Source organism: Phaenicophaeus curvirostris, chromosome 12 (genome assembly GCF_032191515.1).
Source record: "Phaenicophaeus curvirostris isolate KB17595 chromosome 12, BPBGC_Pcur_1.0, whole genome shotgun sequence".
Classification (NCBI taxonomy): domain Eukaryota; kingdom Metazoa; phylum Chordata; class Aves; order Cuculiformes; family Cuculidae; genus Phaenicophaeus; species Phaenicophaeus curvirostris.
The window spans coordinates 9,619,687-9,641,963 of record NC_091403.1 but is presented as its reverse complement, the minus strand read 5'-3'; the positions used below and the strand labels follow the sequence as shown (position 1 = coordinate 9,641,963).

The 22,277-nt window shown below is 41.0% G+C and overlaps 1 protein-coding gene across 1 annotated transcript in view; it reads left to right on the top strand.

The window, feature by feature from the left end:
• AGBL1 (AGBL carboxypeptidase 1) overlaps positions 1 to 22,277 on the top strand; it is a 278,150-nt gene that overhangs the window by 189,921 nt on the left and 65,952 nt on the right. The window contains exon 22 of the mRNA XM_069867250.1: positions 6,264 to 6,424. Coding sequence (XP_069723351.1) covers positions 6,264 to 6,424 — 161 coding nt within the window. The remainder of the gene's footprint in view (positions 1 to 6,263; positions 6,425 to 22,277) is intronic.

Below are 22,277 nucleotides of genomic sequence, written 5' to 3'. Positions count from 1 at the left end.
CTGATTAAGAAAGAGCAAGAGAACACTGATGAAGGAGCAGAGAAGGAGAAGTTGGTGGGGGGTGAGAGAAGGGTAGAGGGAAAGAACAGGGAAACAGCTGCAGTAATATAGTAAGGGAAAGGTGTAGGGATGGGAATGTCAGACAAATAGCTAACCAGCACAGTGGAAAGTAGGAAGAAAACATTCATGCAGAAGACCTGCAGAATTCATGATCTAAATAATTGTTTTGCTGCAGAACTTGGCCATGTGTTTTCTTTCACTAAATCCCCAGTTCTGCTATGAGAAGATTGTTTAGAACTATTTCTCCAGAAGACTGGAGAATTCCTTGAACAGCATTGCATGCAATGTCTCTTTAACCAGTGAAAGAGTCCATTTGAATGATTAAAACAGTAACCACTTTTTTGCTTCTGTACCCAAGAAGTTTGCTCAACCAAATCACCAGCTGAGTTCAGCAAGTTTTATAAGGAGATTCAAAGCAAAGTAGGACTTGCTTCCTCGCCACATGGCCAAAGTACCAGATGTAATGAGGACAGACGTTCAGAGCAAAGCACGCCTCTCCAAGGGTGAAAAGGGGATAGAGGTTTCCATTAGCTTTTCTCTTGTTGTTGCTCTTCTGTATCAGCATCCATTGACCTCAATAACCCCTCCTTCTTTCTCATCCTTTTATCTCTCCTGTCCTTTTATCTTCTGTCTCTAATACCAGCCCGTCTCATCTTTCTTTCTAGAAATTCCTGCTAGCCTATATTTTTCTTGCATCTTCAAACTTTTTCTGCTTGCTTAACCCTCTTGCGATATTTTGGCCCAAATTCCCATCCTCACCCACTCCACTTCATCTGTTTTATATGCCATATCTGCAGCTTAGGTATCTCTGGGGCATGAGGAAACCTGGCTTATTCCCTGCTGTCCTGCTTATATAAATAGTTAGTTCCCCAGCACCGGACTGCATACTTTAATTCACAGAGGTGGAAAGGACAGTAGTATCTTTCAGGGGTAGCCCAAGCTAAAATTAAGGCTGCAAACCCAGACACCAAATGTTTCATTCAGCTCCCTGGTTTATCCTCTAGAGCCTCCAAACAGTTTCTATTAGTATTCTGAGTGGGAGCTCAGTGATGGAATTAGTGAGAAACCAGACTGTCAATTTATTTATATCCAGCCTTAGGGCACAACCATTGTGCATGTGTAAAGCTATTGAGATTCAGAGAATATTCTGTAAATGTGTGTGTATATGTATTGACTGGAAGCAAATTTGCAAGGAAAAGCTGTTGTCCCAAGGGCTGAACAGTGACCAGAAGTGGGAAAGGCTGCTGAAGCAGCCGTGCTGCCTGCCAAAGATACCTTTTCTCTGAGCACAGGAAAGAATTTCTCTGAAATCTTTTGTCTATCTGTGTTTATTAGTAACTTCTAACTCTAATTTTACTGTAGCTCTAGTTACCTCTGTGAAAAAAATTCTAATTTAACTTCTGGAGTCTTTCCACATTGTTCAACAATATCTGTGTTATGAAACTATCGCTGCCTTTGGCTGCAGGAGCGTTTAAAGTATATGAGTAAAGAATAACAAAGTTTTTCCATTGCATTGTCTTTTAGCCTGCGAAGCATTTTGAGGGCAAGTTGGGAGATACTGGAAACATTTTACTGTTGTTATTCATTTGATGCATGAATGCTGAGTATGAACACAGTGGGTTTTTTTCAATGTAATCCATCAATTTTGCTTAGTAAATCTGTATTGACAACGTTCTGACCAAATCATAAGTCAAGAAATAGCTGGTTTTCCTGCTCCCCAGTTTCCTGTTACTGTGATAATGTCAGTTGAGAAGCAAAGATGAGTATCCCACTGCCCCAGCTGTTATGCTAGCAACAGTTTTCACAGAAAAGGCAAGAAATTAATTGGTCTAACTAGACCAAGAGTTAATAGACTGACTGTTTCATTCATACAGCTGCATGGCTGACCTCTGGAATTTGTTTCTTACCATAACAATCATATGCATCCAGAGCTTGGGCTAATGGCTGGTGTCACCTCTTCTCATGCTGTCTGTTGTAGCATAAAAATGTGAAAAGAGGTTAGGAGATATTGTTTAACTCCATTAATTTATATAATAGCTAGGAAACAATTAACCTGTTATCCCTTAATGTGATACCTTCAAAAGACTGCATGATAGTGCCCATGGGACCAATGGAACCTGTGGGACCAATTCATATTGCGCAGTGGAGCATGATGCATCAAGTTGATGCTAGTCCAATTGGTACTTTAATGTAACAGAGCAGAAACGGTGATGTGAGCTGATCATCAAAGCTGGATAGCTTTGTTAGCGTGCTGGCATGTTTTGGAGACTGGACTAATTAGGACCGATGAGTTTGTCTGCAGCTTTCTGGTCAGTGACACTCTTTCCTGCTTCAGAATTTGCTTAGATTCTGCTGGCTTGGAAGACTTTGCATTGGCAAAGTCTCATGGGAGACAGTACTTAAGGGCAAGGGAGCCTGTGAGGGCTGGGAGCTCTTCAAAAAGGAAATCCTAGCAGGTCAGGAGAAAGCTATCCCCATGTTCCAGAAAAAAAGCTGGCAGGGGAGAAAACCAGCTTGGTTGAACAGGGAGATCTTGAGTGATATCAAGAACAAGAGAAACATTTATGGGCTCTGGAAGAGGGGACAGGCCTCTTGGGTGGACTACAGGAGGGAAGTGAGATTGTGTAGAGAAAAAATCAGAAGGGCTAAGGCTCATCTAGAAATCAGATTGGCAAAGTCTGTGAAAGATAACAAAAAATCCTTCTATAAATATATAAATAATAAAAGGAGGACTAGGGAGACCGTACAGTCCCTATTGGACGCAGAAGGCACAACAGTGACAGTGGATGAGGAAAAGGCTGAGGTACTTAGTGCCTTCTTTGTCTCAGTCTTTAATTGTAAAGAAAGTTGTTCTGTCTGTGTACAAACCCAGGAGCTAGAGCTGGCGTTGTTTAGCCTGGAGAAGAGGAGGCTGAGGGGAGACCTCATTGCTCTCTATAACTACCTGAAAGGAGGTTGTAGAGAGCAGGGTGCTGGCCTCTTCTCCCAAGTGACAAGGGACAGGACAAGAGGGAATGGCCTCAAGCTCCGCCAGGGGAGATTTAGGCTGGACATTAGGAAAAAATTCTTCACAGAAAGGGTCATTGAGCACTGGAACAGGCTGCCCAGGGAGGGAGTTGAGTCACCTTGCCTGGAGGTGTTTAAGGCACAGGTGGATGAGGTGCTGAGGGGCATGGGTTAGTGTTTGATAGGAATGGTTGGACTCGATGATCCGGTGGGTCTCTTCCAACTTGGTTATTCTATGATTCTGTGCTTCACCACTCACATACACATGTCTAAAGGAAGACAGGACCATGAAATACTGTGCTAGAGAGAAAGATGGGGTCACTGAATATCCAGACTGGCAAGACACTGCAGGGGAGATGCTGTTGGACAGAGCAGCTTCCCCCTGTACAGCTGTGGCCCTGTGTGCTCTACAGCTATAGTGGAAATAAATGCTTGTTGACCAGGCTTTCCTTTCAGCAATGTAAGAGGGACTGATTATTAACCACTACAGCAGCTCTTCGGATTGCTGGTAGATGTCATCAATAGCATTAGCCTGATATGTCACTTCTGTCAACAGCTTCAGTTCAACGGTAGTCATGCTATGCACCTCCCGCTTCACCTTCTGCTGAGAGCTGAGGAGGGAGGAAGGAGAGAGAAAGAATTATCTGAGTTAAAATATTAAAGTCTGTCTGAGTTTGAAGTGAATAAAGTATGTTAACAAGTAATCCTCTAGCTAAGGTTTCTAGCTGTTAGTCTTGAGCTGCCTGATATCAAAGCAATATGGGTCCATCTTACAACAGCTAACTTCTGTGCATGAGCAATTACTGTCTGAGGTTTCTGAGGTATTTTACAGTTTTATTATTATTATTTCTCCGCTCATAGTTTCGTAAGGCCTCCTCGTATCCTGTATAAAGCCATAGGGAATCATAAAGCCACAGGCTGAATTTTAGCACTGTCACTATTCACATCTCCTGGATTGATAGGTATTTAGTGTGTTGCCTTGATCTTGGAAGCAAGACCCCAAGATGCACCTCAGGGAAAGCCGTGAGATGTTCTTTGTATTTTTCGCCCCTTAGAAAATAATTCTTTTGCTGTAGAAATGACATCTTTTTGCTCAGAAATGTCACCACTTCTGCCTGCTGATTGTAACTCTGTCATGCTAAAATGTCTTAAGCCTGTTAAAGTAAAGTAATAAAACATTTAGGAATCTAGGCAGAGCTGCTAAGCACTCTCATTCTTTTGCATTAATGACCATTGATTCCCATAAGTCTCTCTATTCTTACCTCTGTTGTCTACCACTTTTAATTATTGCTCTAGTTCATTGTACCTGGATCTTGCTTGGCAACGCTTGCAGTGTAGGTGAATAGGATAAAGAGAGGAAATAGTGTCAGAGATTTGCCTGCTGTTACAAAATTATTTAGGAGCCTGAGCAGAAGTCAGTTCTTCAGAGACCCCGCCTATCAACAGGGCTATATTTTCCCTGATTGCTTGTGTGCTTTTCTGGTCAGGTCCTGTGCTTACCTAATTGTTCAAGCACTCAGTATATGTTTCAACTGTGTATTATTTTATGTTGTTCATGTTCATTGTCATAATTACAGATTCATGCTTCACTTACAGTGTCTGAGGAAAGAAACAGAATTGCAACATTTTTTACTATAGGAAAATGTATTTGTGATCAGACAGAGTATTTGTAATGCCAGATGACATTTGCGTATGCTGAACTTGCTAGACCTGAAGTGGTGGTCTTCACCCTGTCCAAGTAGTTCATGTCCTCTAACAAAAATGCACAAAAAAAATATCTTTGCAAGTGAGCTGCAGAAGTTTATGTGTGAAAACACTTTTTCCTTCCATCCGCCTGCATGGTTTTGGTTCAGAAAAATCTTTCAGCACTACAGAGCTGCTCTGACCCAGGGATCCCAAAACACTTTACAAATGCAGCAACTTTATACAGAGAAAAAAAGAAAACCCAACCCAAAACTCAATATCAGAGCTCAACCTCCTGTCGTGGATTAACAGAATACGTATGGGTTCAGTACCCAAAACATATCCACTAACAAATATCTAGTAGAAAGTCAAGTACAGGCCATGCTAGCATGGAGCTCACACCATGCAGAAGACTAGTGCCAGGATTGTGAGTGTGGACTCGTGAAAGTTGCTAAGGAAACGGTCTTGGAAATTGAGCTGGAGGTCTCATCAGAAGGTTGGCTGCAGAGATGTTTTGTGCTGCAAGAGCACATACGGCTGATGTTGGCAGAGGCAGCGTTTGTTCAGCAATTGATTCAGCCCCTGATGTGCTAGCATTAAGGAGTACATGTGATGCAGTCACTAAATGCCAAAGATGAGGGAGTTTGCAGTTTCTTAGTTTCTTTTTTGTACATCTGAGCTTTGTTTGTCTCCTGCCTTTTCACTGCTTGCATGAAACTACTATTCTATGCAGGTGATCGATGTGTTCCTTCTTTGTGAGATCTTTATTTTATTTTTTTAATTAGTGTAAAACCAAACACAGACTATTCATAATCAGGGCTCTTCTAAGTGACGAACCACAGCTTGGAGGAGTCCTCCCTTGAAAGATGATGTTGATAATCCAGACCCTGTTTGTGCTTCTCTGCAAGAGACGTACCAGCTTTTAATAGACTGAAATTCCTCAGAGGTGTTTGTTATTTTGCAATTACTTTGCAATTGATTTTCTTAAAAAACAATTCATAATTTGTTAAAGATCTCTTCCTCCCTTCTCTCCCCACCCCGCCTCCACTTTCCTTTTTCTCTTTTTGCTACTGCCCAGTGTTTACATTAAGCTTATTTCCTGCATCCCCCCCCCCCCAGCTTATGGAATTGATTTGTCTACAGAGAGAAAGAAAAAATGAGTTGTAATGATTTGTAAAAGTGGATTTACAGTCAGGTCCTCCTGGGCTCTGAGTCTAATTCTTAAAATGACTTCTGCAAATGTAGTTGAGGCAGTTAAACTCATTGCCTCCATTTCCCCATTTGTAAAATAGAGGCTATTTTAGAATAGCTTCCATAGACTGAGCTCTGTCAGTTAATTTAAAAATGGTATTGTAGGGGAAATTTCCATATGTAGGAAACATCAATGAGACCCTAACTGGGAATGGAAGGAAAAACGCTAAAAGTTGTCCATTTTCTGAAAAACAAGCCTGACATTTTCCATGTATCTGTGAAATGCACACTCAGCATTGAGACTTTCTGCTTTTCTCTATTAGGGCCTGCAGCTAGGAACTCAGGAGCTGGAAGAGATGGGAAGTAAGTTTTGCCTCGGTTTGCTCATTCTTCACCTCAAATCCCTACCCTGCAGCAAGAAGCTGATGGCTCAGGCAGCACTCCTGCTAGATCTGGAGGAGGAGATAACAGACCGGGCACAAAGGTTAGTGACAGTAGTATTCAGAGGGTTCTCCTGTGGGAATTAAGTTGGTGGGAAAATGTTTGGGGTTTAAATCTGCAGAAATACTCTCCTTATGACTGAGATGTGCATCCTGGGAGCTGGATTGTATTGAGAGTAAGTGGAAATGAAGATTCAGTTGACTTCCTAAAACAGTGGTTCCACACTCTGCAGCCTTTTATGTGGATAAAAAAGGTGAAAGAAAATCACTTGTTCCCTATTTTCCAGTGAATTTTCATTTTTCTATCAAAACTGATTACTGGAGCATAGGGAAACTACTGACCCAGAAAAATGCATCATCAGGAAACATTTTTCTGCTTGTTGAGTGTTAGAAGATGTACTGCCCACCTGAAGAGGATCTCTTACAAGGAAGACGTTATCCAAGAGCTTCAGGGTAGGGAACAAATACTGCAAAATAGAAAAGAAATTTGACTCCGTAATTTAGAACCTATAAGCCTAATTCTGCAAGAATACTCCTAGAAATTCCTCCTTTCCTCACTGGTTTGAGCCCCCAGACATTTAGTTCATAGATTCATGATTTTTTTGGTGCATAGGAAGAAGACATGATCCCACTGATTATTTAGGAGATTTTTTTCCCAAATAGCAAAATTAATTTCTTTGCTTTCTACATTCAGTGGGGTGTATTTAAGTAGGTTGCCTCACTGTAAAAAATATTAGGAGCTTGACTTGGATAACTGTCAGAGTATGGCACTCTTCATCTTGAATTTGCAGTGAAGCAGAAATATACATTCTTCCTAGACCACTGTCACTTGTTAGTGCTATGCACAAGCACATATGCTTGCAATAATGTTTTTCCAAGACAAATGGAGAAAGAAAACTTAATGATGTGATGTGATTTGAAGCTCCCTAATGGCTTTGTCATCAAAGAGCTCTCTCAGCTTCATCAATGAAAAGCAAGCTTTTCAGTTGCAGAAATGCCCCCATAATTTATAGCAGGCTTCCAGTCTTCCCCCTGCAGGAATACTTAACCGACATTACCACCACCTGTTCCTCATGCCGAAAACCGTTCTTACAAGCTTGTTCACAGTTTTAACTGTTTATGAGGGACAATGAAAAAAAGAGGGCTAAAACATAGAGACATTTCTTTGGATTTAATGTGCTTGCCTGTACATGCGAACATATAAATGAAGCTATTAAGGCGTATGCTAAACACCATCCACGTTGTGGACAGGCATCCAACAAATTGATACATTATAGAAAACTACTGAAGCCTGGGTACACAGATGATTTTGAGATATAAATAAAACTCTCATTCTTGAACTGGTGCTAGAAGGGCCTTCGTCTGAAAATAACTTCTTTTATGAGAAGAAAAACATCGAACCCTGACTAGCCTCAGACACTGAAAAAAAGCCAGCTGCTCATAGTGACTCAGTGAACATTTTCCCTGCTCTTTGCAGCGTTCTATTACTTTTTCATTTAGTTGGTTTTATGTTACTGGGAATTCATTCTGTCTTCCTAATATTGTGCATAGTTGATCAGTACTGAAATAATAATAATAAGCTCTACTTACAGATATTTTTAAAGAAGTCAAAAACCATTCTCTTAGTTTGTCAAACTCCCATATTGTTCTGAATGTCTCTATGGTAACTGACAACAAAACTGTGTACCCTTTTGAGTTTGCTCAGTGTTAGTGAGTACCTCCATGCTTCTAGGGATGTAATGTCGTTGCTTAAAGGCAACATGACAGTTACTTGTTCATTTTCACTCCACTGCTTACAATTGCAAGTTTGTGGAATTTTAGTAGCTTAAGTGTGATTTGTTACCATTTGCAGATGAGTTAAACAGATGAATTGTTTAGCCCCACCTAGGTATGTCATATTGCAGAAGCTTCTTGCAGAAAGTTGAGGGAAGGGAAATGCAGAGACCGAAGGATTTTCTGGCATATACTTTTTAAAAAAGAAATAATAAATGGAAAATGGTTTTGTAATGTATTGATTCTGATTCAGAAAACTGATATTTCACTCCTTGGTTTCTGTGAGTCTAGCCGAGAAAACTGCATGATTTCATTTTAGTGGGAATAGGAGCCCTACTATTGTAGGGCTATTCTACTATTGTATACAATCTACTATTGTAGATTGTAGAATAAAAAGAGCACACTGTTACAGGCAAGATGTCAACTATTTCTACACCTCTCTCTCAACTCATGGACTTTGAAAAAAAAAAAAAGTATTCTCAATTAGAATGTTTCTCTGGAGGAGGCTGAGGGTTACTACTCAGTCTAATCTTACTCTGTGAAGATTAGAATCACAGGATCATAGGACAGTTTCGGTTGAAAAGGGACATTAAAGAACATATAGTTTCAACTCCTCTGCCACAGAGGGGACACCTTCCACCAGACCAGGTTGCTCAAAGCCTTGTGCAGGCTGGCCTTTAACACCTCCAGGGATGAGGCATCTGTAGCTTCTCTGGGCAAGTTGTTCCAGTCCCTTGCCACTCTCACAGTGTAGAAGTTCTTTCTTATATCTGTTCTAAACCTACCCTCCTTCAGCTCAAAAAGATTACCCCTTATCTTGTCTCTACATGCCCTTGTAAAAAAGTCCCTCTCCAGCTTTCTTATAGGCCTTCTTTAGATACTGGAAAGCTTCTATGTTCTTTCTAATCTAGCCCTTTTAGGAAGCACAAGTTGGTCATCAAAGCCTTGCAGCTTATTGGTGGTATATCATCACATCAATGGAAGTTACATTCTGCTGTTTACTAGACTAGACCAGACCTGTCTTTATGGGTTGAAGGAGGATGATTTTTTGTAGTTTAAAACAAGCTTTATCTTCTGTTGTTATAAAAAAGATACACAGCATCCGTCAATGTTTCCTATGCTCTTTGCTTTTGAAAGTGTGAATGAAGATACACAGGTTTTTATGTGGTTCTTTCAGGTGAATCACAGAAAAGGTCTACGCGGTTACCCTGTGCAATTTTTTTCTTATATGCTTTACATCATAAACAGCAGTGGCTTTAAATGGCTTTCAGGCTATCTGCATTCCAGTCTGCATTACCCTGATCCCAGGAAATGATAAGCATGATAGAGAGTTAAGTAGGAAACAATGGATCCAATGAAGCAATATTTTCTGGCAAAGGAAAGTGTGTCCCAAAGACTGTCCTGATGACAAGTCTAGAAAAGGGTACAAATATGGGTTATCAGAGAACTATTTACCAGTGTCAAAAGGAAAGAATTAGTTTTGTTCTACTTTGATGAAAAGAGAAGCATTATTTAGTTGTTATGATTTGGTTTTGTTTTGCAGAAAGCTAGCTGGAAGTAAGCTGTGAGCAGTGTGATGTGTTGCCTGGTGCGTATGTTAAATATGTCTCAGTCTAATGTGTTCCCTAAATACACGTTTCTGAGTGCCCATCCCTGTAGTACTCGGGGTGGCAGGTCAAGCTGTGGAGCAAGAAGTTAATCCAGCACTGGATATAACTGACTCTCAGATGAAACGTCTCATTGTAAAGGTACATAGATCAAAAGCCGCAGAGCCAGAGGTCTGTTCTGTTGTGAAGTCCCTGCAGTTCATGTTGTGTCTTTGTTTCTCTTTGTCCTGGTGTCTGGTGTACGTGGCACTGACTTGGCATCTCAGCGTCTCCCTCTGACAGCAAACATTTTCACCTGTCAAGGTTTATAACTGTATGTGTCTTTTAATTTTTCTCTTCAGGCTCTCTCTGCTCTGGGTATTTTGCAGTCTTATTCTTTCACCACTGCTGTGAATGGGATGAAGGAGCAGGCTGGACCCTGAGTGCTTTCCTGAAATAACTATTTGCTGTGCACTTTATATAACTCTGTCAGAATCAGTGGTCAGTAAATTGGAGCAAGGTAATAGCTGTCATGGAAGTGGCTGGTCTAATGGAGGCATCCTATGTGAATGGGGGCTTTCTTACAGCAGATCAGGTCCTTTGCGTAGAGTGTAGTGTCTCCTGTTTGCTAAAGGAAGGTGGAAGAATCCTTTAGACCTAACTAAATACAGTTTGAGACAGAGGGAAGATTTTCTACCTATCCCCAGTTTATAGTCTGTCTTTCCCCTAAAGTGTGAACTGTAAACAGTATCATTTACAAGCATGAGCAGGTTAACTGTTGGAATAAGTTCACAGCAGAAGCAGAATTGCAAACTAGCTGTGTCTGAGAATAAGGGGCTGAACTTCCAACAGTGGGGCTATAGTGCTTGTAGGACAGTAGAGTATTTCCTCTAAAACCAGGAAATCCTTAGACGTCATGAATTTGACTTAACAGCTTTGTCACTGGTCCTCAACATGTCTATATGGCAAATGTCTTATGAACATGACAAAAGGTGGATATGCAGTATATACGTAAGATTCATAAGAGCTATAGTGTGTGATGCTCAGGAACAGGGGTTAAAATTGTTCTAGGTATTAGTCAGTCTCTTAATTAGAAATCTGTGCCCCTGGGACACTGCCTTTTCACTCACACACTTATTCAGGCATTATCACTCCTACGCTGCACAACATCAACTTAGAGGTTTAGCTGTTAGTCGCTTTTCTTTTCACAAGTGATATTTAGGTGTGTTTCTGCATAAAAGAGGCCCTTTTGCACCAGTATTGAATAGGGTTGGTCTTTGACCACTCTGCCAAGGTCAAAGCCCATATAAGTGAATAACTTCCTGGGCTTTGCAGCCACCTTAAAAAAATAAAGCAATGTGTCAGGTGCTCGTATAGGCACTTTATTTTGCCCTCTCTCAAACTTGGCCTCACAAGAACACTGTTTCCGCGCCCCAGAAAGAATCACTAATTTTGTATTACCAGCCCTTTGACATGCCTTGCAGTCAATTCTGGCATTCAGAAGGTCTCTGCTGGGAAAATGAAATGCCAGCTTGTACTTCGGACATCATGTTTTTTTGATAATAGCTTTCATGCCTCATTTGCTGTAAGAGTAATTACGTTTTAAGTCAATGCTGTCCAGGTAACTTCACATACGTCATGACCACAAAGAGGATGGGAAATGACTGTGTGTTCACTTGAGGCAGATACAAGAGAGAGAGAGAAAGCAAGGATAAAACTCCATTATAGGTAACCTCCCCTTCTTCCTCATAGTTTGAACTGATGGCACATTCCTTTACTTTCTTTTTCTCTGTGCTCCAGGTTGTGCTAAGAAATGTTTTGCATACACTGAAGTAATTGTAGATATTTGTTCATGAGACTATGTTATATGTTGAAACAGGCTTTTGCAAAGTCATTATGCATTTTCTGCTGACTCAGATATTATTAATCTCCCATGTTTCTTCATCATTTCTTACCTTTCTTGGGTAGAACCAAATCACTCTCCATCCTATATGGTAAATATATCTAGCTGTGCTATTAATCAAAAGCAAAAGGCTCAAGCAGTACTCTGGTCCTTTGTCCAGATATAATCTTTTCATCTTTTGTACACTGAGCAGAGTTAGATTGGTCAATCTATGGATGGTAAACACAAGAATTGACAAGAAGGATTTGCACATCATTTCTAACTATGCTTGCTCTTCTTCGATACCACATTGATGCACCATGATGATCCTGGATCATATTGAGCTGTTGGATATTCCAACACCTTCCTCTGATCACGGATGTGCAAGAAGGTCCACTTATATGGCCACAATGCGATTCAGATCAAACTATAGTGATTCTGGGGAGATGAAGCAGACAAGAGGAAAGTTCAAACAACAAAATAAAGCAGATGTAGCAAAGTGTGCTTGCTTCACTTTGGGAATCTTTAGTGCATCTTTGAATAGCAGAAATGTAGCATTATACTTGTGTGTAGTGATGGGAAATGGCCTGGTGGTTTGGGTCTTCCTATATTTACAGGTGATGTGGGTGTCATTTCTTGAAGTTACACTTGTTTTGATTATACAAACTGCAACGAATTTCAACTGAAGTGTTGGAGTGCACTACAGTCCTTCACCCTGCAAAATACCCCATCACCTCAGAGTTAGGGTGTACTGGCAGTCATGACATTCAGTCCCCTGAGGTAGACTGGACACTTGAACTGTGGGGAGCACTATGACACACGGATGAAGACGGAAGTGCTCTTTCATGATTTAGCAAACCTAATCCCATGGGGAAAGTATTAGGAGGAGTTATTTGACCATTTTGATTTAAATCTCCATTTGATTGAAGCTTTAGTTTCCTTTAAGTAAAGATACGGTGCATTTTTCACCTTGATCATCTGTAGACATTAAATACCTTGTGGCAGCTTTCAGGAGAGGAGGTTGTTTATTGATTTTATTTTTTAGCTTAGTCACATATTTCATTGCTGTGAAAGGAATTTGAAATTTCTACTGCTTCATGAGCAACTCTGGATGTGATATTTCTGTATTCGGGTGCTGAGAGAACAGTATTGTGGAAATGCATTTACCCAAGAAAGCCAAACTATCTCGTCACTTTTGTGGTGCAGAACATGGGGAAAAAGGAGTTTCTAATGTATTTCATATAACACTTCTGAGAGTACAGTCTAACGTTAACGCAATGTGACAGGTATAAGAGCAGCTGAATCTGAGCTTTGGAGTGGTTTCGTGTTGCTGTAACCATTTAGGATCAGTTCAGGAAATACCTTAACTCCCGACTGCCTTATAACATTCTCCTGTGATCTTTCACACTGATGTTGTAAAAGACTGATGTCTTCTTGCCTCCCCGGGGTCTGACCCAAAGAATTTCTGCCTCTTCTATTGAAAGGAAAAAGACTCAGATTTTGAGTTTGGATTTATTATATCCTTTAATTTTTATTTTCGTTATATACCTTGACAATCATGTTTTCCAAATAAGAATATGAACCTTCTTCCGTCCACCCCTTCGTTCTTCTTATTCTTCATTCTTCTTATCCTGCATTCTTCAGCATCTCTCCTTTGTTATTGTGAGAATACAAGCCCTGTGAATTCTTTGGAGGTTCAGCTGAGCAATACAGGCTATAATGAATATATTTGGTATTCAGAAGGCTTTCATGTAGCTGTTCACAGATGAGCTACTGTAATTCAACAACTTTTCATTAACGCTTTCTGGAGCTGTCCCTGTTTTCCTTCTATTGATTTTTATTTTTATTATTATTATTAGATACCTGGGAGCTGCACAGCTTCTGTTGATTGTTATCAAATACCAGTCCCATCTATGCTGGGTACAATTATTCACGCTTATTTCAGAGGTAATTAACTTATCATTTAATAGCTAATAATAACAACTTAAATAGCAGTAGAAAGCCAAGAGAGGACAAGAGCAAAGAGAAAGAGATCATAGAAGGAACTTCAAATATGCACAAAAGCATTGCTTGCTAGCGTTTCCATCTGAGGTTATTCAAATTACTGTACACGCACAGATCTGACTGGACTACAGATAATGAACTTGTATACATCCAGCAGAACAAATGGGCTCTGCACTGCCCTTTCTGTGAGGCATATTGCTGTTGTACTGTCTGGTATAAGACATTTTCGTATTGATTAGGAGCATCTGTATTTCTGTGCTGCACTCCTTTTCCCTTAAGATTTACTTGAATTTTGAAAGCTGCTGAGGCCCTTCACATGCTGTGATAGAAAAATAAAGCTGATTACTGTCAGGGGCTCAGAATTGATTCCCATTTACAAAGTATCCCCCAAAAAAGTGCATTATGAGCGACACCCACTTTCCTCAGAGGTGTCCATTATATAGACCAGGATAGTGCTGACACAGGAACAGAAAAGATGGGTTTTTTTTTCTAGGAGACTATAAAGGATGATGGGAGAATCAGTATGTTTGAGTATTGGTCATCTTCAGTGTAGGCATAGGTGGAATTTCAGACTGAGTATGTCACAGGTCTAGTGCTCAGGAAGCCCAGATGTTCAAGCATTGGAGAATTTGGAAGGAAATGGAAATGAATGTCAGGAGTCTATGAGGCTGCATAGAGCCGAATATCTCCCCCATCTGTCAGTAGCATCGGAGCCCAAGTCCTGCACAGAGTGATGGTGACAGTGGTGTACACTGTTTAAAGCAGATTTCCTGTCACGGGCAAAATGTGAAATAGAAGGAACTGAATCCCCGGTAAAACCACCAGTTTCTCACCAGGTCAAAGGTTTGTACCTGTTTAAGTTACGCAGCCAACGAAAGTTAAGGAGAGCCAAATGGTTTCGATATAATGATGTGAATAGGTACATTGTGTCCCCATTCCTGCAGCCTTTCTGTACAAAGCGAACATGAGAGCTGAGATATCTGCTTTTGAGGCAAACAGCTTATTGCAAGTCCCTTTGGTCTGATGCCTGGACTGCAAATGAGAGTCTGACCAGGCCTCTTGTACTGTGGTGATGGTGTACAACTGCTCTCCAGGAGCAGAAACTTAAAGAAACTTAGCAAGACAAATGAGAGGCTAAGTAGTTAAAGTGATAGAGAAGGCAGAGAAAATCATAATTAAAGCTGTCGAGTTTCAGTAAAAGGAATTCATAGCCTGGAAGGAAAGTGGGTGGGTGAGCAAAGTGTCGTATATGGAGGTGAAAGTTGGCACTTGAACAGCGTTTTAAAGTACTCCAAACCACCTCCACTGACATCTCAGCTGTATTGTATATTCTGTCAGAGGCTCTGGCTGCTCAGTGTATTGTTGCTGTGAGTCACACACAGACCCTGCTGCTTGCTGCCACACTAGATACTGTAAAGAAGGCCATGGCAGAGGTATTGTGTGAAACATGAGATAAATATGAGCAGGTTGTTGTTTCAGGGCCCAGCACGCACGTGTACCAGTGTGGATGTGTGCTTGTGCACAGGGGTACACACGTGAAAGCAAGTCCCTGTAGCCTCTGACAATTCATTGCATTCTTTCTCTATAGGTTAAGTGCAGTGTTGGCAAAAAGAACTTGTGAGAATTAGGGTGGAACTGAGACTAGAAGGATGTGAGGGGGAAGATCTGCATGTAATTAATACTTAGCCTTTTATTTTTCATCTGCAGAGAAGAAATATACTTAAGTTTAAAATCCCAGATCCAGTTCCCATGAATGTGGGGATGTTCTCTTTCCAGTGCAGGATGAAAACCCATCCCTTTTTGGCCCTGGCCAGTCTGTAGCACTTAGTAATGCAGCCCAGATAAAGGATCTTCTCTAGCAGAAATCCAAGACAAAACACTGCTGCTTCCTCACCACTGTCAGAGTGGAATGTGAAGGGTGTGGGACCGATTCTGTCCTGGAACAGTGCAGATGGACCTGTGATGTTCTAGAATGACTCGGTGCACACACGGTTGTTTTGGTAGACAAGTTAAGAAAGTAGCTGAGATGGATTGGCAGAACTCTGGAAATTTGTAACTCTGAAAGAATTGGGTTGGGATATATTAGTCTAAACAAACAAAGCCCAACCCTTGTTTGTTGTGAATTTTCGTGAGGAAAGGTTACAGCATCGTTCTCCCCTCATGTCTGTGGGTAGGTGCCAAGATGCTGTCCAGACCAAATGTGCTATTGCAAGGCCAGTGTGCCAGGGTAAGGGCTGCTATCAGAACAGGAAGGAGAGGAGTACTGAGAACAGTGTAAGAGAAATGAAGAAAAATCATTCCCTTTGCACCTGTTTGGGTATGTTCTCTGTGTATCCCCCAATTTCATCTCCCATTCCTACTTCCATTTGTTCCTGTTAAAACTTGTGCTTTTTTAAATGGAGAAAAAGTCAAATTCTGGAGGGTCAAACTTAATTTTTCAAGTAACAGTAGCATGCTTTCTGTTTAGACTTTCAAATCTATCCCCAACCACTTAAAAATACATAATCAGCAGCTTTATCTATGGCACACTATTCACCATTTAAACTATAATGGCTTTCTTTTAAGTGTTAACAGATGCTTACTACCTTAAATCCCTATTTCAACATAAGCTAGAGTTTGAGGATTTGGACTTGAAAGGCAGAGTAAGCAGTAGAAGCAGCTGAATGCCAGAAAAAGATTCTGCTATCAGGCCAGTATCATCAGAAATTAAGAATAAGGGGAAGAATACAAAGCATCTATTCTCTATCTATTTCTCTGTCTAATCTGTTTGTCTAGTCTACCCAACGAGTTTTTACATCACACTCTGTGCTTCAGAAATGTTTCTGAAGATGCCATTTTATAGTGTCCTCCAAAAAGCATCAGCTTCTCATTAAAAGATAAAAGTCCAATGCAATTCAAAGAGAAAGCAAACACCCATTTCAAATAATAAAGCAGCATTTCATCTTCTATGGAGCTGCAGGGGGCAGCCAAGAATTTGGGTAAAGTATTGCTACCTGGATTTATCTTGTCAGGCTTTCCATAGTATTAATACTTATCTTTTGTTCTAGCACACATCTTGTGTTTTCATCTATGAATAAGTGAATCATAAGAAGAGAAGATCTTCTGTAGTACATCAGTACAGACAAGTGTCCTTTTTGAGAGCGCTCAGCACTGGAGATTTCAAAGAGGGATGCAGGAAATTGCCGTAGTGGACAATTACAGAATACCTGTACCCTCTGGGGGAATGCCTTTCTATCTTCAGACAATGATTTATTTATACCTGGAAACAGAAGAATTTGTAGCTTTTCTGAATAATTTCAAATAACAATAATCCCATCCAATGAAATGTTTCAGTGCTCTCATTTTCTATGTAGGTGCCTAATGCTTTTTGAATCTTGCATTGCTCCTGGCTACAACCTGCTGTCTCGTGAGTTTTATAGATTAGTTGTGTACTGTGCAGAAAAGAAAAAAAACCAAAACACCAGTTTTCCTTTTCACCAGCAGGTCTTTCACCTTTGCAAATGCATTTGTGTCCTCTCCTCTAAGTGACAATATTTGGGAGTGCCCATATTGCTAGTTATTTTGTAAGTAACTCTCACCTCCCTTCTTGTGCATCTGATCATGAAAGATGCTCAGTATTTTTAGTCTTATTTCTCTAACTGCTTTTGACACCTGCTTTGGAACCCTGCTTGTTTATGTGGTATCTTTTAAGATACAGGAAGACAAGAATTCAAGATGATTTTGCTAGGCAAGGTGTAGCATTTGTTAAAGTAACAGTTTTGTAATATTTTCAGTGTTGACTATACACCTTGCTGTTGAGGTTTAGTACTTTTAATATGGATAGTAGGTTCCTGGAATAATCAGTTCTATCCTCACTTAGTTTAATGTATTGGAGAAACCATTTTTTCTTTAAACAACTGTCTTGGAAGATTAGTGGCCACAAATGGGGTTGGTGAAGAAAACCAGAATCCTTCAGGTGAAAGTGCATGCCCATAAGAAATAGTGTCATTTTTTTCATTAGACCTTCTAGATTTCCGTGCTGTGTGTTTGGCCTGAAGACAGTGCTTATTCTTACCTAGATAGTCTGGAAAGGAGCATGTAGAAAAGAGACAATCAAACAGATGAGGATGTGATGCTGACAGTTTGTAGTTGGTACAGAACAGTAAATGACTGGGTGTCCCTATAAGAGGGGGATATGGAAGGGTAGGGGCAGGCCAAGACTTAATCCGTCTCCCTGCTTTCTTCTGCAGCCTGTGGAAGTGATTCTCAGTACCACAAAGAATCTGATGCATTTGCTTCAAGATCTCAGGATTAAAAAAACAATGTTGGGCAGAAATATAAATAATGAATTAGGATGAAAAATCGGTTTAGGCACTTTGACAGTGTCTCTAAGGTGTATTTGCCCCTTTCAAGAAGGAGCAGATTGGAGACATGAGCTGCAGAAAACAGGACCTTTGTTCCCTTTTCTCTCTTGCTTTTTAAATTGTACCCGAACGCTTATTGTGCAAATGTACTGTTCAGGATCAAAGACTCATCTTCAAGCACAGAAAGTCCTTGGAGAGCAAGGCCTTAAGGCTAAGCCCACAGTGCTGCTTCTGGCTGTGTACTAGTCTGTTTGGGAAATCTAGTCATGCATGACCCAGCACCCGCTGATAGAGTGAAGTTGGGTGCAGTGTAGTCAGCATCTTTACATAACATTTGATCTTTGTTCTCTTCCCCAGCTCAGGTCCCTCTGGTGGCCATGGTCCACCAGGAGTTTACCTCACCAGTCTCAGATGTCTGTAAGGTTGTTCTTTAATGCAACATCTACTGATTCCTTAAATTTCCCAGAACTTGAACAGTCTGGCATAGGGGCTAGAATTTACGTAAGAAGGGATAAAGGTGTGAATGTTGGGGTTGTCCTGTGCAGGACCAGGAGTTGGACAGGATGGTCCTTGCAGGTCCCTTCCAACTCAGGACATTCCGTGGTTCTGGCCTCTTCTCCCAAGTGACAGGGGACAGGACGAGAGGGAATGGCCTCAAGCTCCACCAGGGGAGGGTCAAGCTGGACATCAGGATGAAATATTTCATGGAAAGGGTGACTGGTCCCTGGCAGAGGCTGCCCAGGGAGGGGGTTGAGTCACCTTCCCTGGAGGGGTTTAAGGGATGGGTGGACGAGGTGCTGAGAGACGTGGGTTAGTGATTGATGGGAATGGTTGGACTCGATGATCCAGTGGGTCTTTTCCAACCTGGTGATTCTATGATTCTGTGGATAGGATCACTGGAGGTTTTTGCCCTTTTCAGAGTATTTTTCCTCACATGTGATTTCTGACATTTCCATCCACTTACAGAGTGAGTCTAGGTAACCAGCTACGGGAAAGAAACCATAGAAAGAGATTTAGTGAAACTTTGGGTATAGTTTTCCCTGCAGATATGATGGAAACAGCACACTTGTTTGCACAGCCTTGTGGTGCTTTCCTGCCTTTACTGCATCCTTTATGGGATGCTGGATTTGTGTGCTAAGGCAGCCACTTTTAACACAGCTTAACCATGACAACTCACAAACAGCAGTGCCCTTGATCCATCATTAACAATGTCCTTGACACATCCTAGCATCACGATGAAGGTTTATGATGCTAATTGCCGGAAGACCAAAGACATTTTGTTTTAAATTTTGGGTGGAGGGAGGGTTGGTTTTGTATCTTTATTTTTTTCATGTTTCCCTGAAGGGTGTATGAAAGCAATGAGGGTAGATGTGTAAACTCAGGAAGGTAACCCCTTATCTCCACAGTGGCTTGGTTGGTTTGTTTGTTTTAATTTGAATAGACAATAACATGTTGGGGTTTTTTATGGTAGGGACTTCATTCAAAGATTTATTTTAAATGCTGAAAGTAATTATTACCTGAATAATTAAAAGAGGAACAGGCCAAATTTCCTTTCCTTTTGCAAGCATGAGGGAGACAGAGAAGACTATCTATCCTCCAAGCAAAACCTTCCCTCCCACATCAGGAAAACAATACTGGAATTATATCAGGGAGCCTCAAGAGCTTCAGAAGCAGTGAAACTCAGTTCCCTGCTATGTCTCCCTCAACCCCCACTGAGTGAAATTCCTGTGCAGCTTGCAGCCTTGCTGCATTTTCCTCTCAGCTACTTTTTTGTTGCTGGATTCACGTAGAGTTTTCAACTACTCTACAGTCTTCCACCTTCTGGGCATCCAGACTGCCTCCATCTCCTCTAAAGAAGTGGCACAAGTATGCCCGGACAATTTCCCTACTTGTCCCCACCTCCCTTTTCTAGAAATTCCTTTGCTCTGTAGTGGCCCAGAAAATATAGGCATGGAGGCATATACCCTTGTTTAGTTCCCACTGATGGGCCAGTGGTGGTGATTAATAGGATAGGAAATGTGTTTCTACTCTGTAGTCTGTAAAGGAAACTCAATGGAACTAAATTAATCATGAAACGGACACAAAGAAGAGAATAGATTATCAGGGAATTAACTCATTAATTAGATTCATACCAAAGTTCAGGAAAGGATTTCCTTAAAGATAACAACCAAGTTCAAAGATCATCAAGGGCTAGTCTTACTGGGGCACAGTATTTTATTTCTGAACTCCATCAGGTTTTATTTTAGCCCAACATTTGCCTGGTTATAATAGTATATCAAAAAAAGCTACTGGAAGGAATTCAGCAGCTGGCTATGTCTTACTACAGAGTGATAAACAATGGAAGATATTATCAGCCCATTTACTTCTCTCAGCTCTTGTTCATGGTGTTAACATAAGCACAGGATCCCTCTCTATTGCAACTCCTAATGTGAATTGCAGCAGCTTGCTGGAGAGTCTTCTTCTAGCGTGTAGTTTTATGTGAGGAAAAGTGCTAAACCACTGCTTTCCATGTTGCGCTTTTCAGGATCCTCAATTCTCCCTCTTTATTCAAATTCACAGTGTCAGGGCAGGATGGAAGCATATTACTGCACGTTTCTAAGGAGATGGGATTTGGTTGCAGTCTCCTTATTAGTCTGAAAGAAGTTTTTAGCGAGGCGGGTCTTGGTCTCTTCTCCCACGTAACTAGTGATAGGACAAGAGGAAATGGACTGTTGCATCAGTGGAGGTTTAGACTGCATATTAGGAAAAAAATTATTTACTAAAAGAGTGGCAAAACATTGAAACAGGCTGGCTAGGGAAGTAATGAGTCATCATCCCTGGAGGTGTTAAAAATGTGTAGGTGTGGCACTTCAGGACACGGTTTATTAGGCATGGTGGTGTTGGGCTGACAGTTGAACTTGATCTTTGAGGTCTTCTCCAACCTCAACGATTGTATAATTCTATGATTCCGTATGATTCTATGATCTTCTGATCCTGTCTTAGGCTGGACTGCAGCTTGGACTTGAGGTTAATTTAGGATCCAAGCAGCAGCATTCTTTTTAAAGCAAGATTCACACTGCCTGTCTTGTTCATTGCACTTTACCACAACTTTGCTTGGTGTGCTAGAGAAATGTCTCCCTTCATTTTGCCAAGTACGGATACTCTGGTGAAAGAAACATAGGAGGAAAGAGATCACTTTGCTGTTACCCATTACTCCGTGCTGCAAAAAGACTCATCCAACTCCCTGCAGGCTCTGCACAGCCTTTGGAGAGAGACCTGCTGCTGCCCAGATGCCAGAAGGCCCCTGTTACCAAGCTGAGTAACACATGTCACACTGCTGCACAATGGAGCTGGTGATCAGTGTGTTGAGACTTGTTTTTGTAATGCACTCTTAATGAACTAACAAACCAGAGCTAAACGCTGGTTGAAGTGAGAGGGAATCCATGTGAAAAAGGCCCCCTGCTTTCTGACTTAGCCTTTTCCGTCTTTTGCTTTTGATACTTCTCAGCATGAATGCAATCAAACTGTCCTCTCGATCATCTGAGCTGCCTATTTGCCACTTAGGACTTTCTGGGTAGTGAAGTCTCCACATTGTTTATTTAGAGTTAAGTGTTCTGCTGGGTCTCTTATCACTTTCTGTAAATAACAGCTGTCCTCGGAATTCTTCAGGCTGATTACTGAGACTGACAATCTGTGTGTTTTGAGTTGCTGAGCCATATTAATCCCTAATATACTCAGATCTGTGGGTGGAAAAGCTAATACATTGAGGACGTTACAAGAGGTAAAAGACAAAGGACTTATTCTTCTTGGACACATGAAGTACTTTCGTTGTGACATGAATAAATCTCTCAGTAGCAACAGTGCATATTCCTGCTGTGCATAAAGTGTTAGAGGAACCTGTCTTTGAATCCAACACAATAGAGGTTTTATTGCACCAGAGTGAATTCATTTCTAGGAAAGACAAGGCACACTTTACTTTTACCTGCCTGTAGCTTGTTATGATAAAGTTTATTCCACTTATGTACAGCAGTTGATGGGAGGGTGGGGGGGAAACACAGAAAGAAAAGCTACACAAAAGTCCTTTAGGTCCACTAAACAAGATTCATCAGCTGCCCTCTAAAAATTAAGAATCTGGCCATGTTAGTAATGAAATAATTTCTTTACAGTTATTGAGAGTAATTGATCCCATCTATCTTACACACTTTTCATGGGTTCTGCTTTGATTAGTAGAAGGATAGCTGACTAGAGAAAGCTATCTCACCAGAGGGTGAAAACAGGAGGCATAGTCTATGGCTGTAGTCTGTTCTCCTTCTTATTTTAGAGTTTAAGC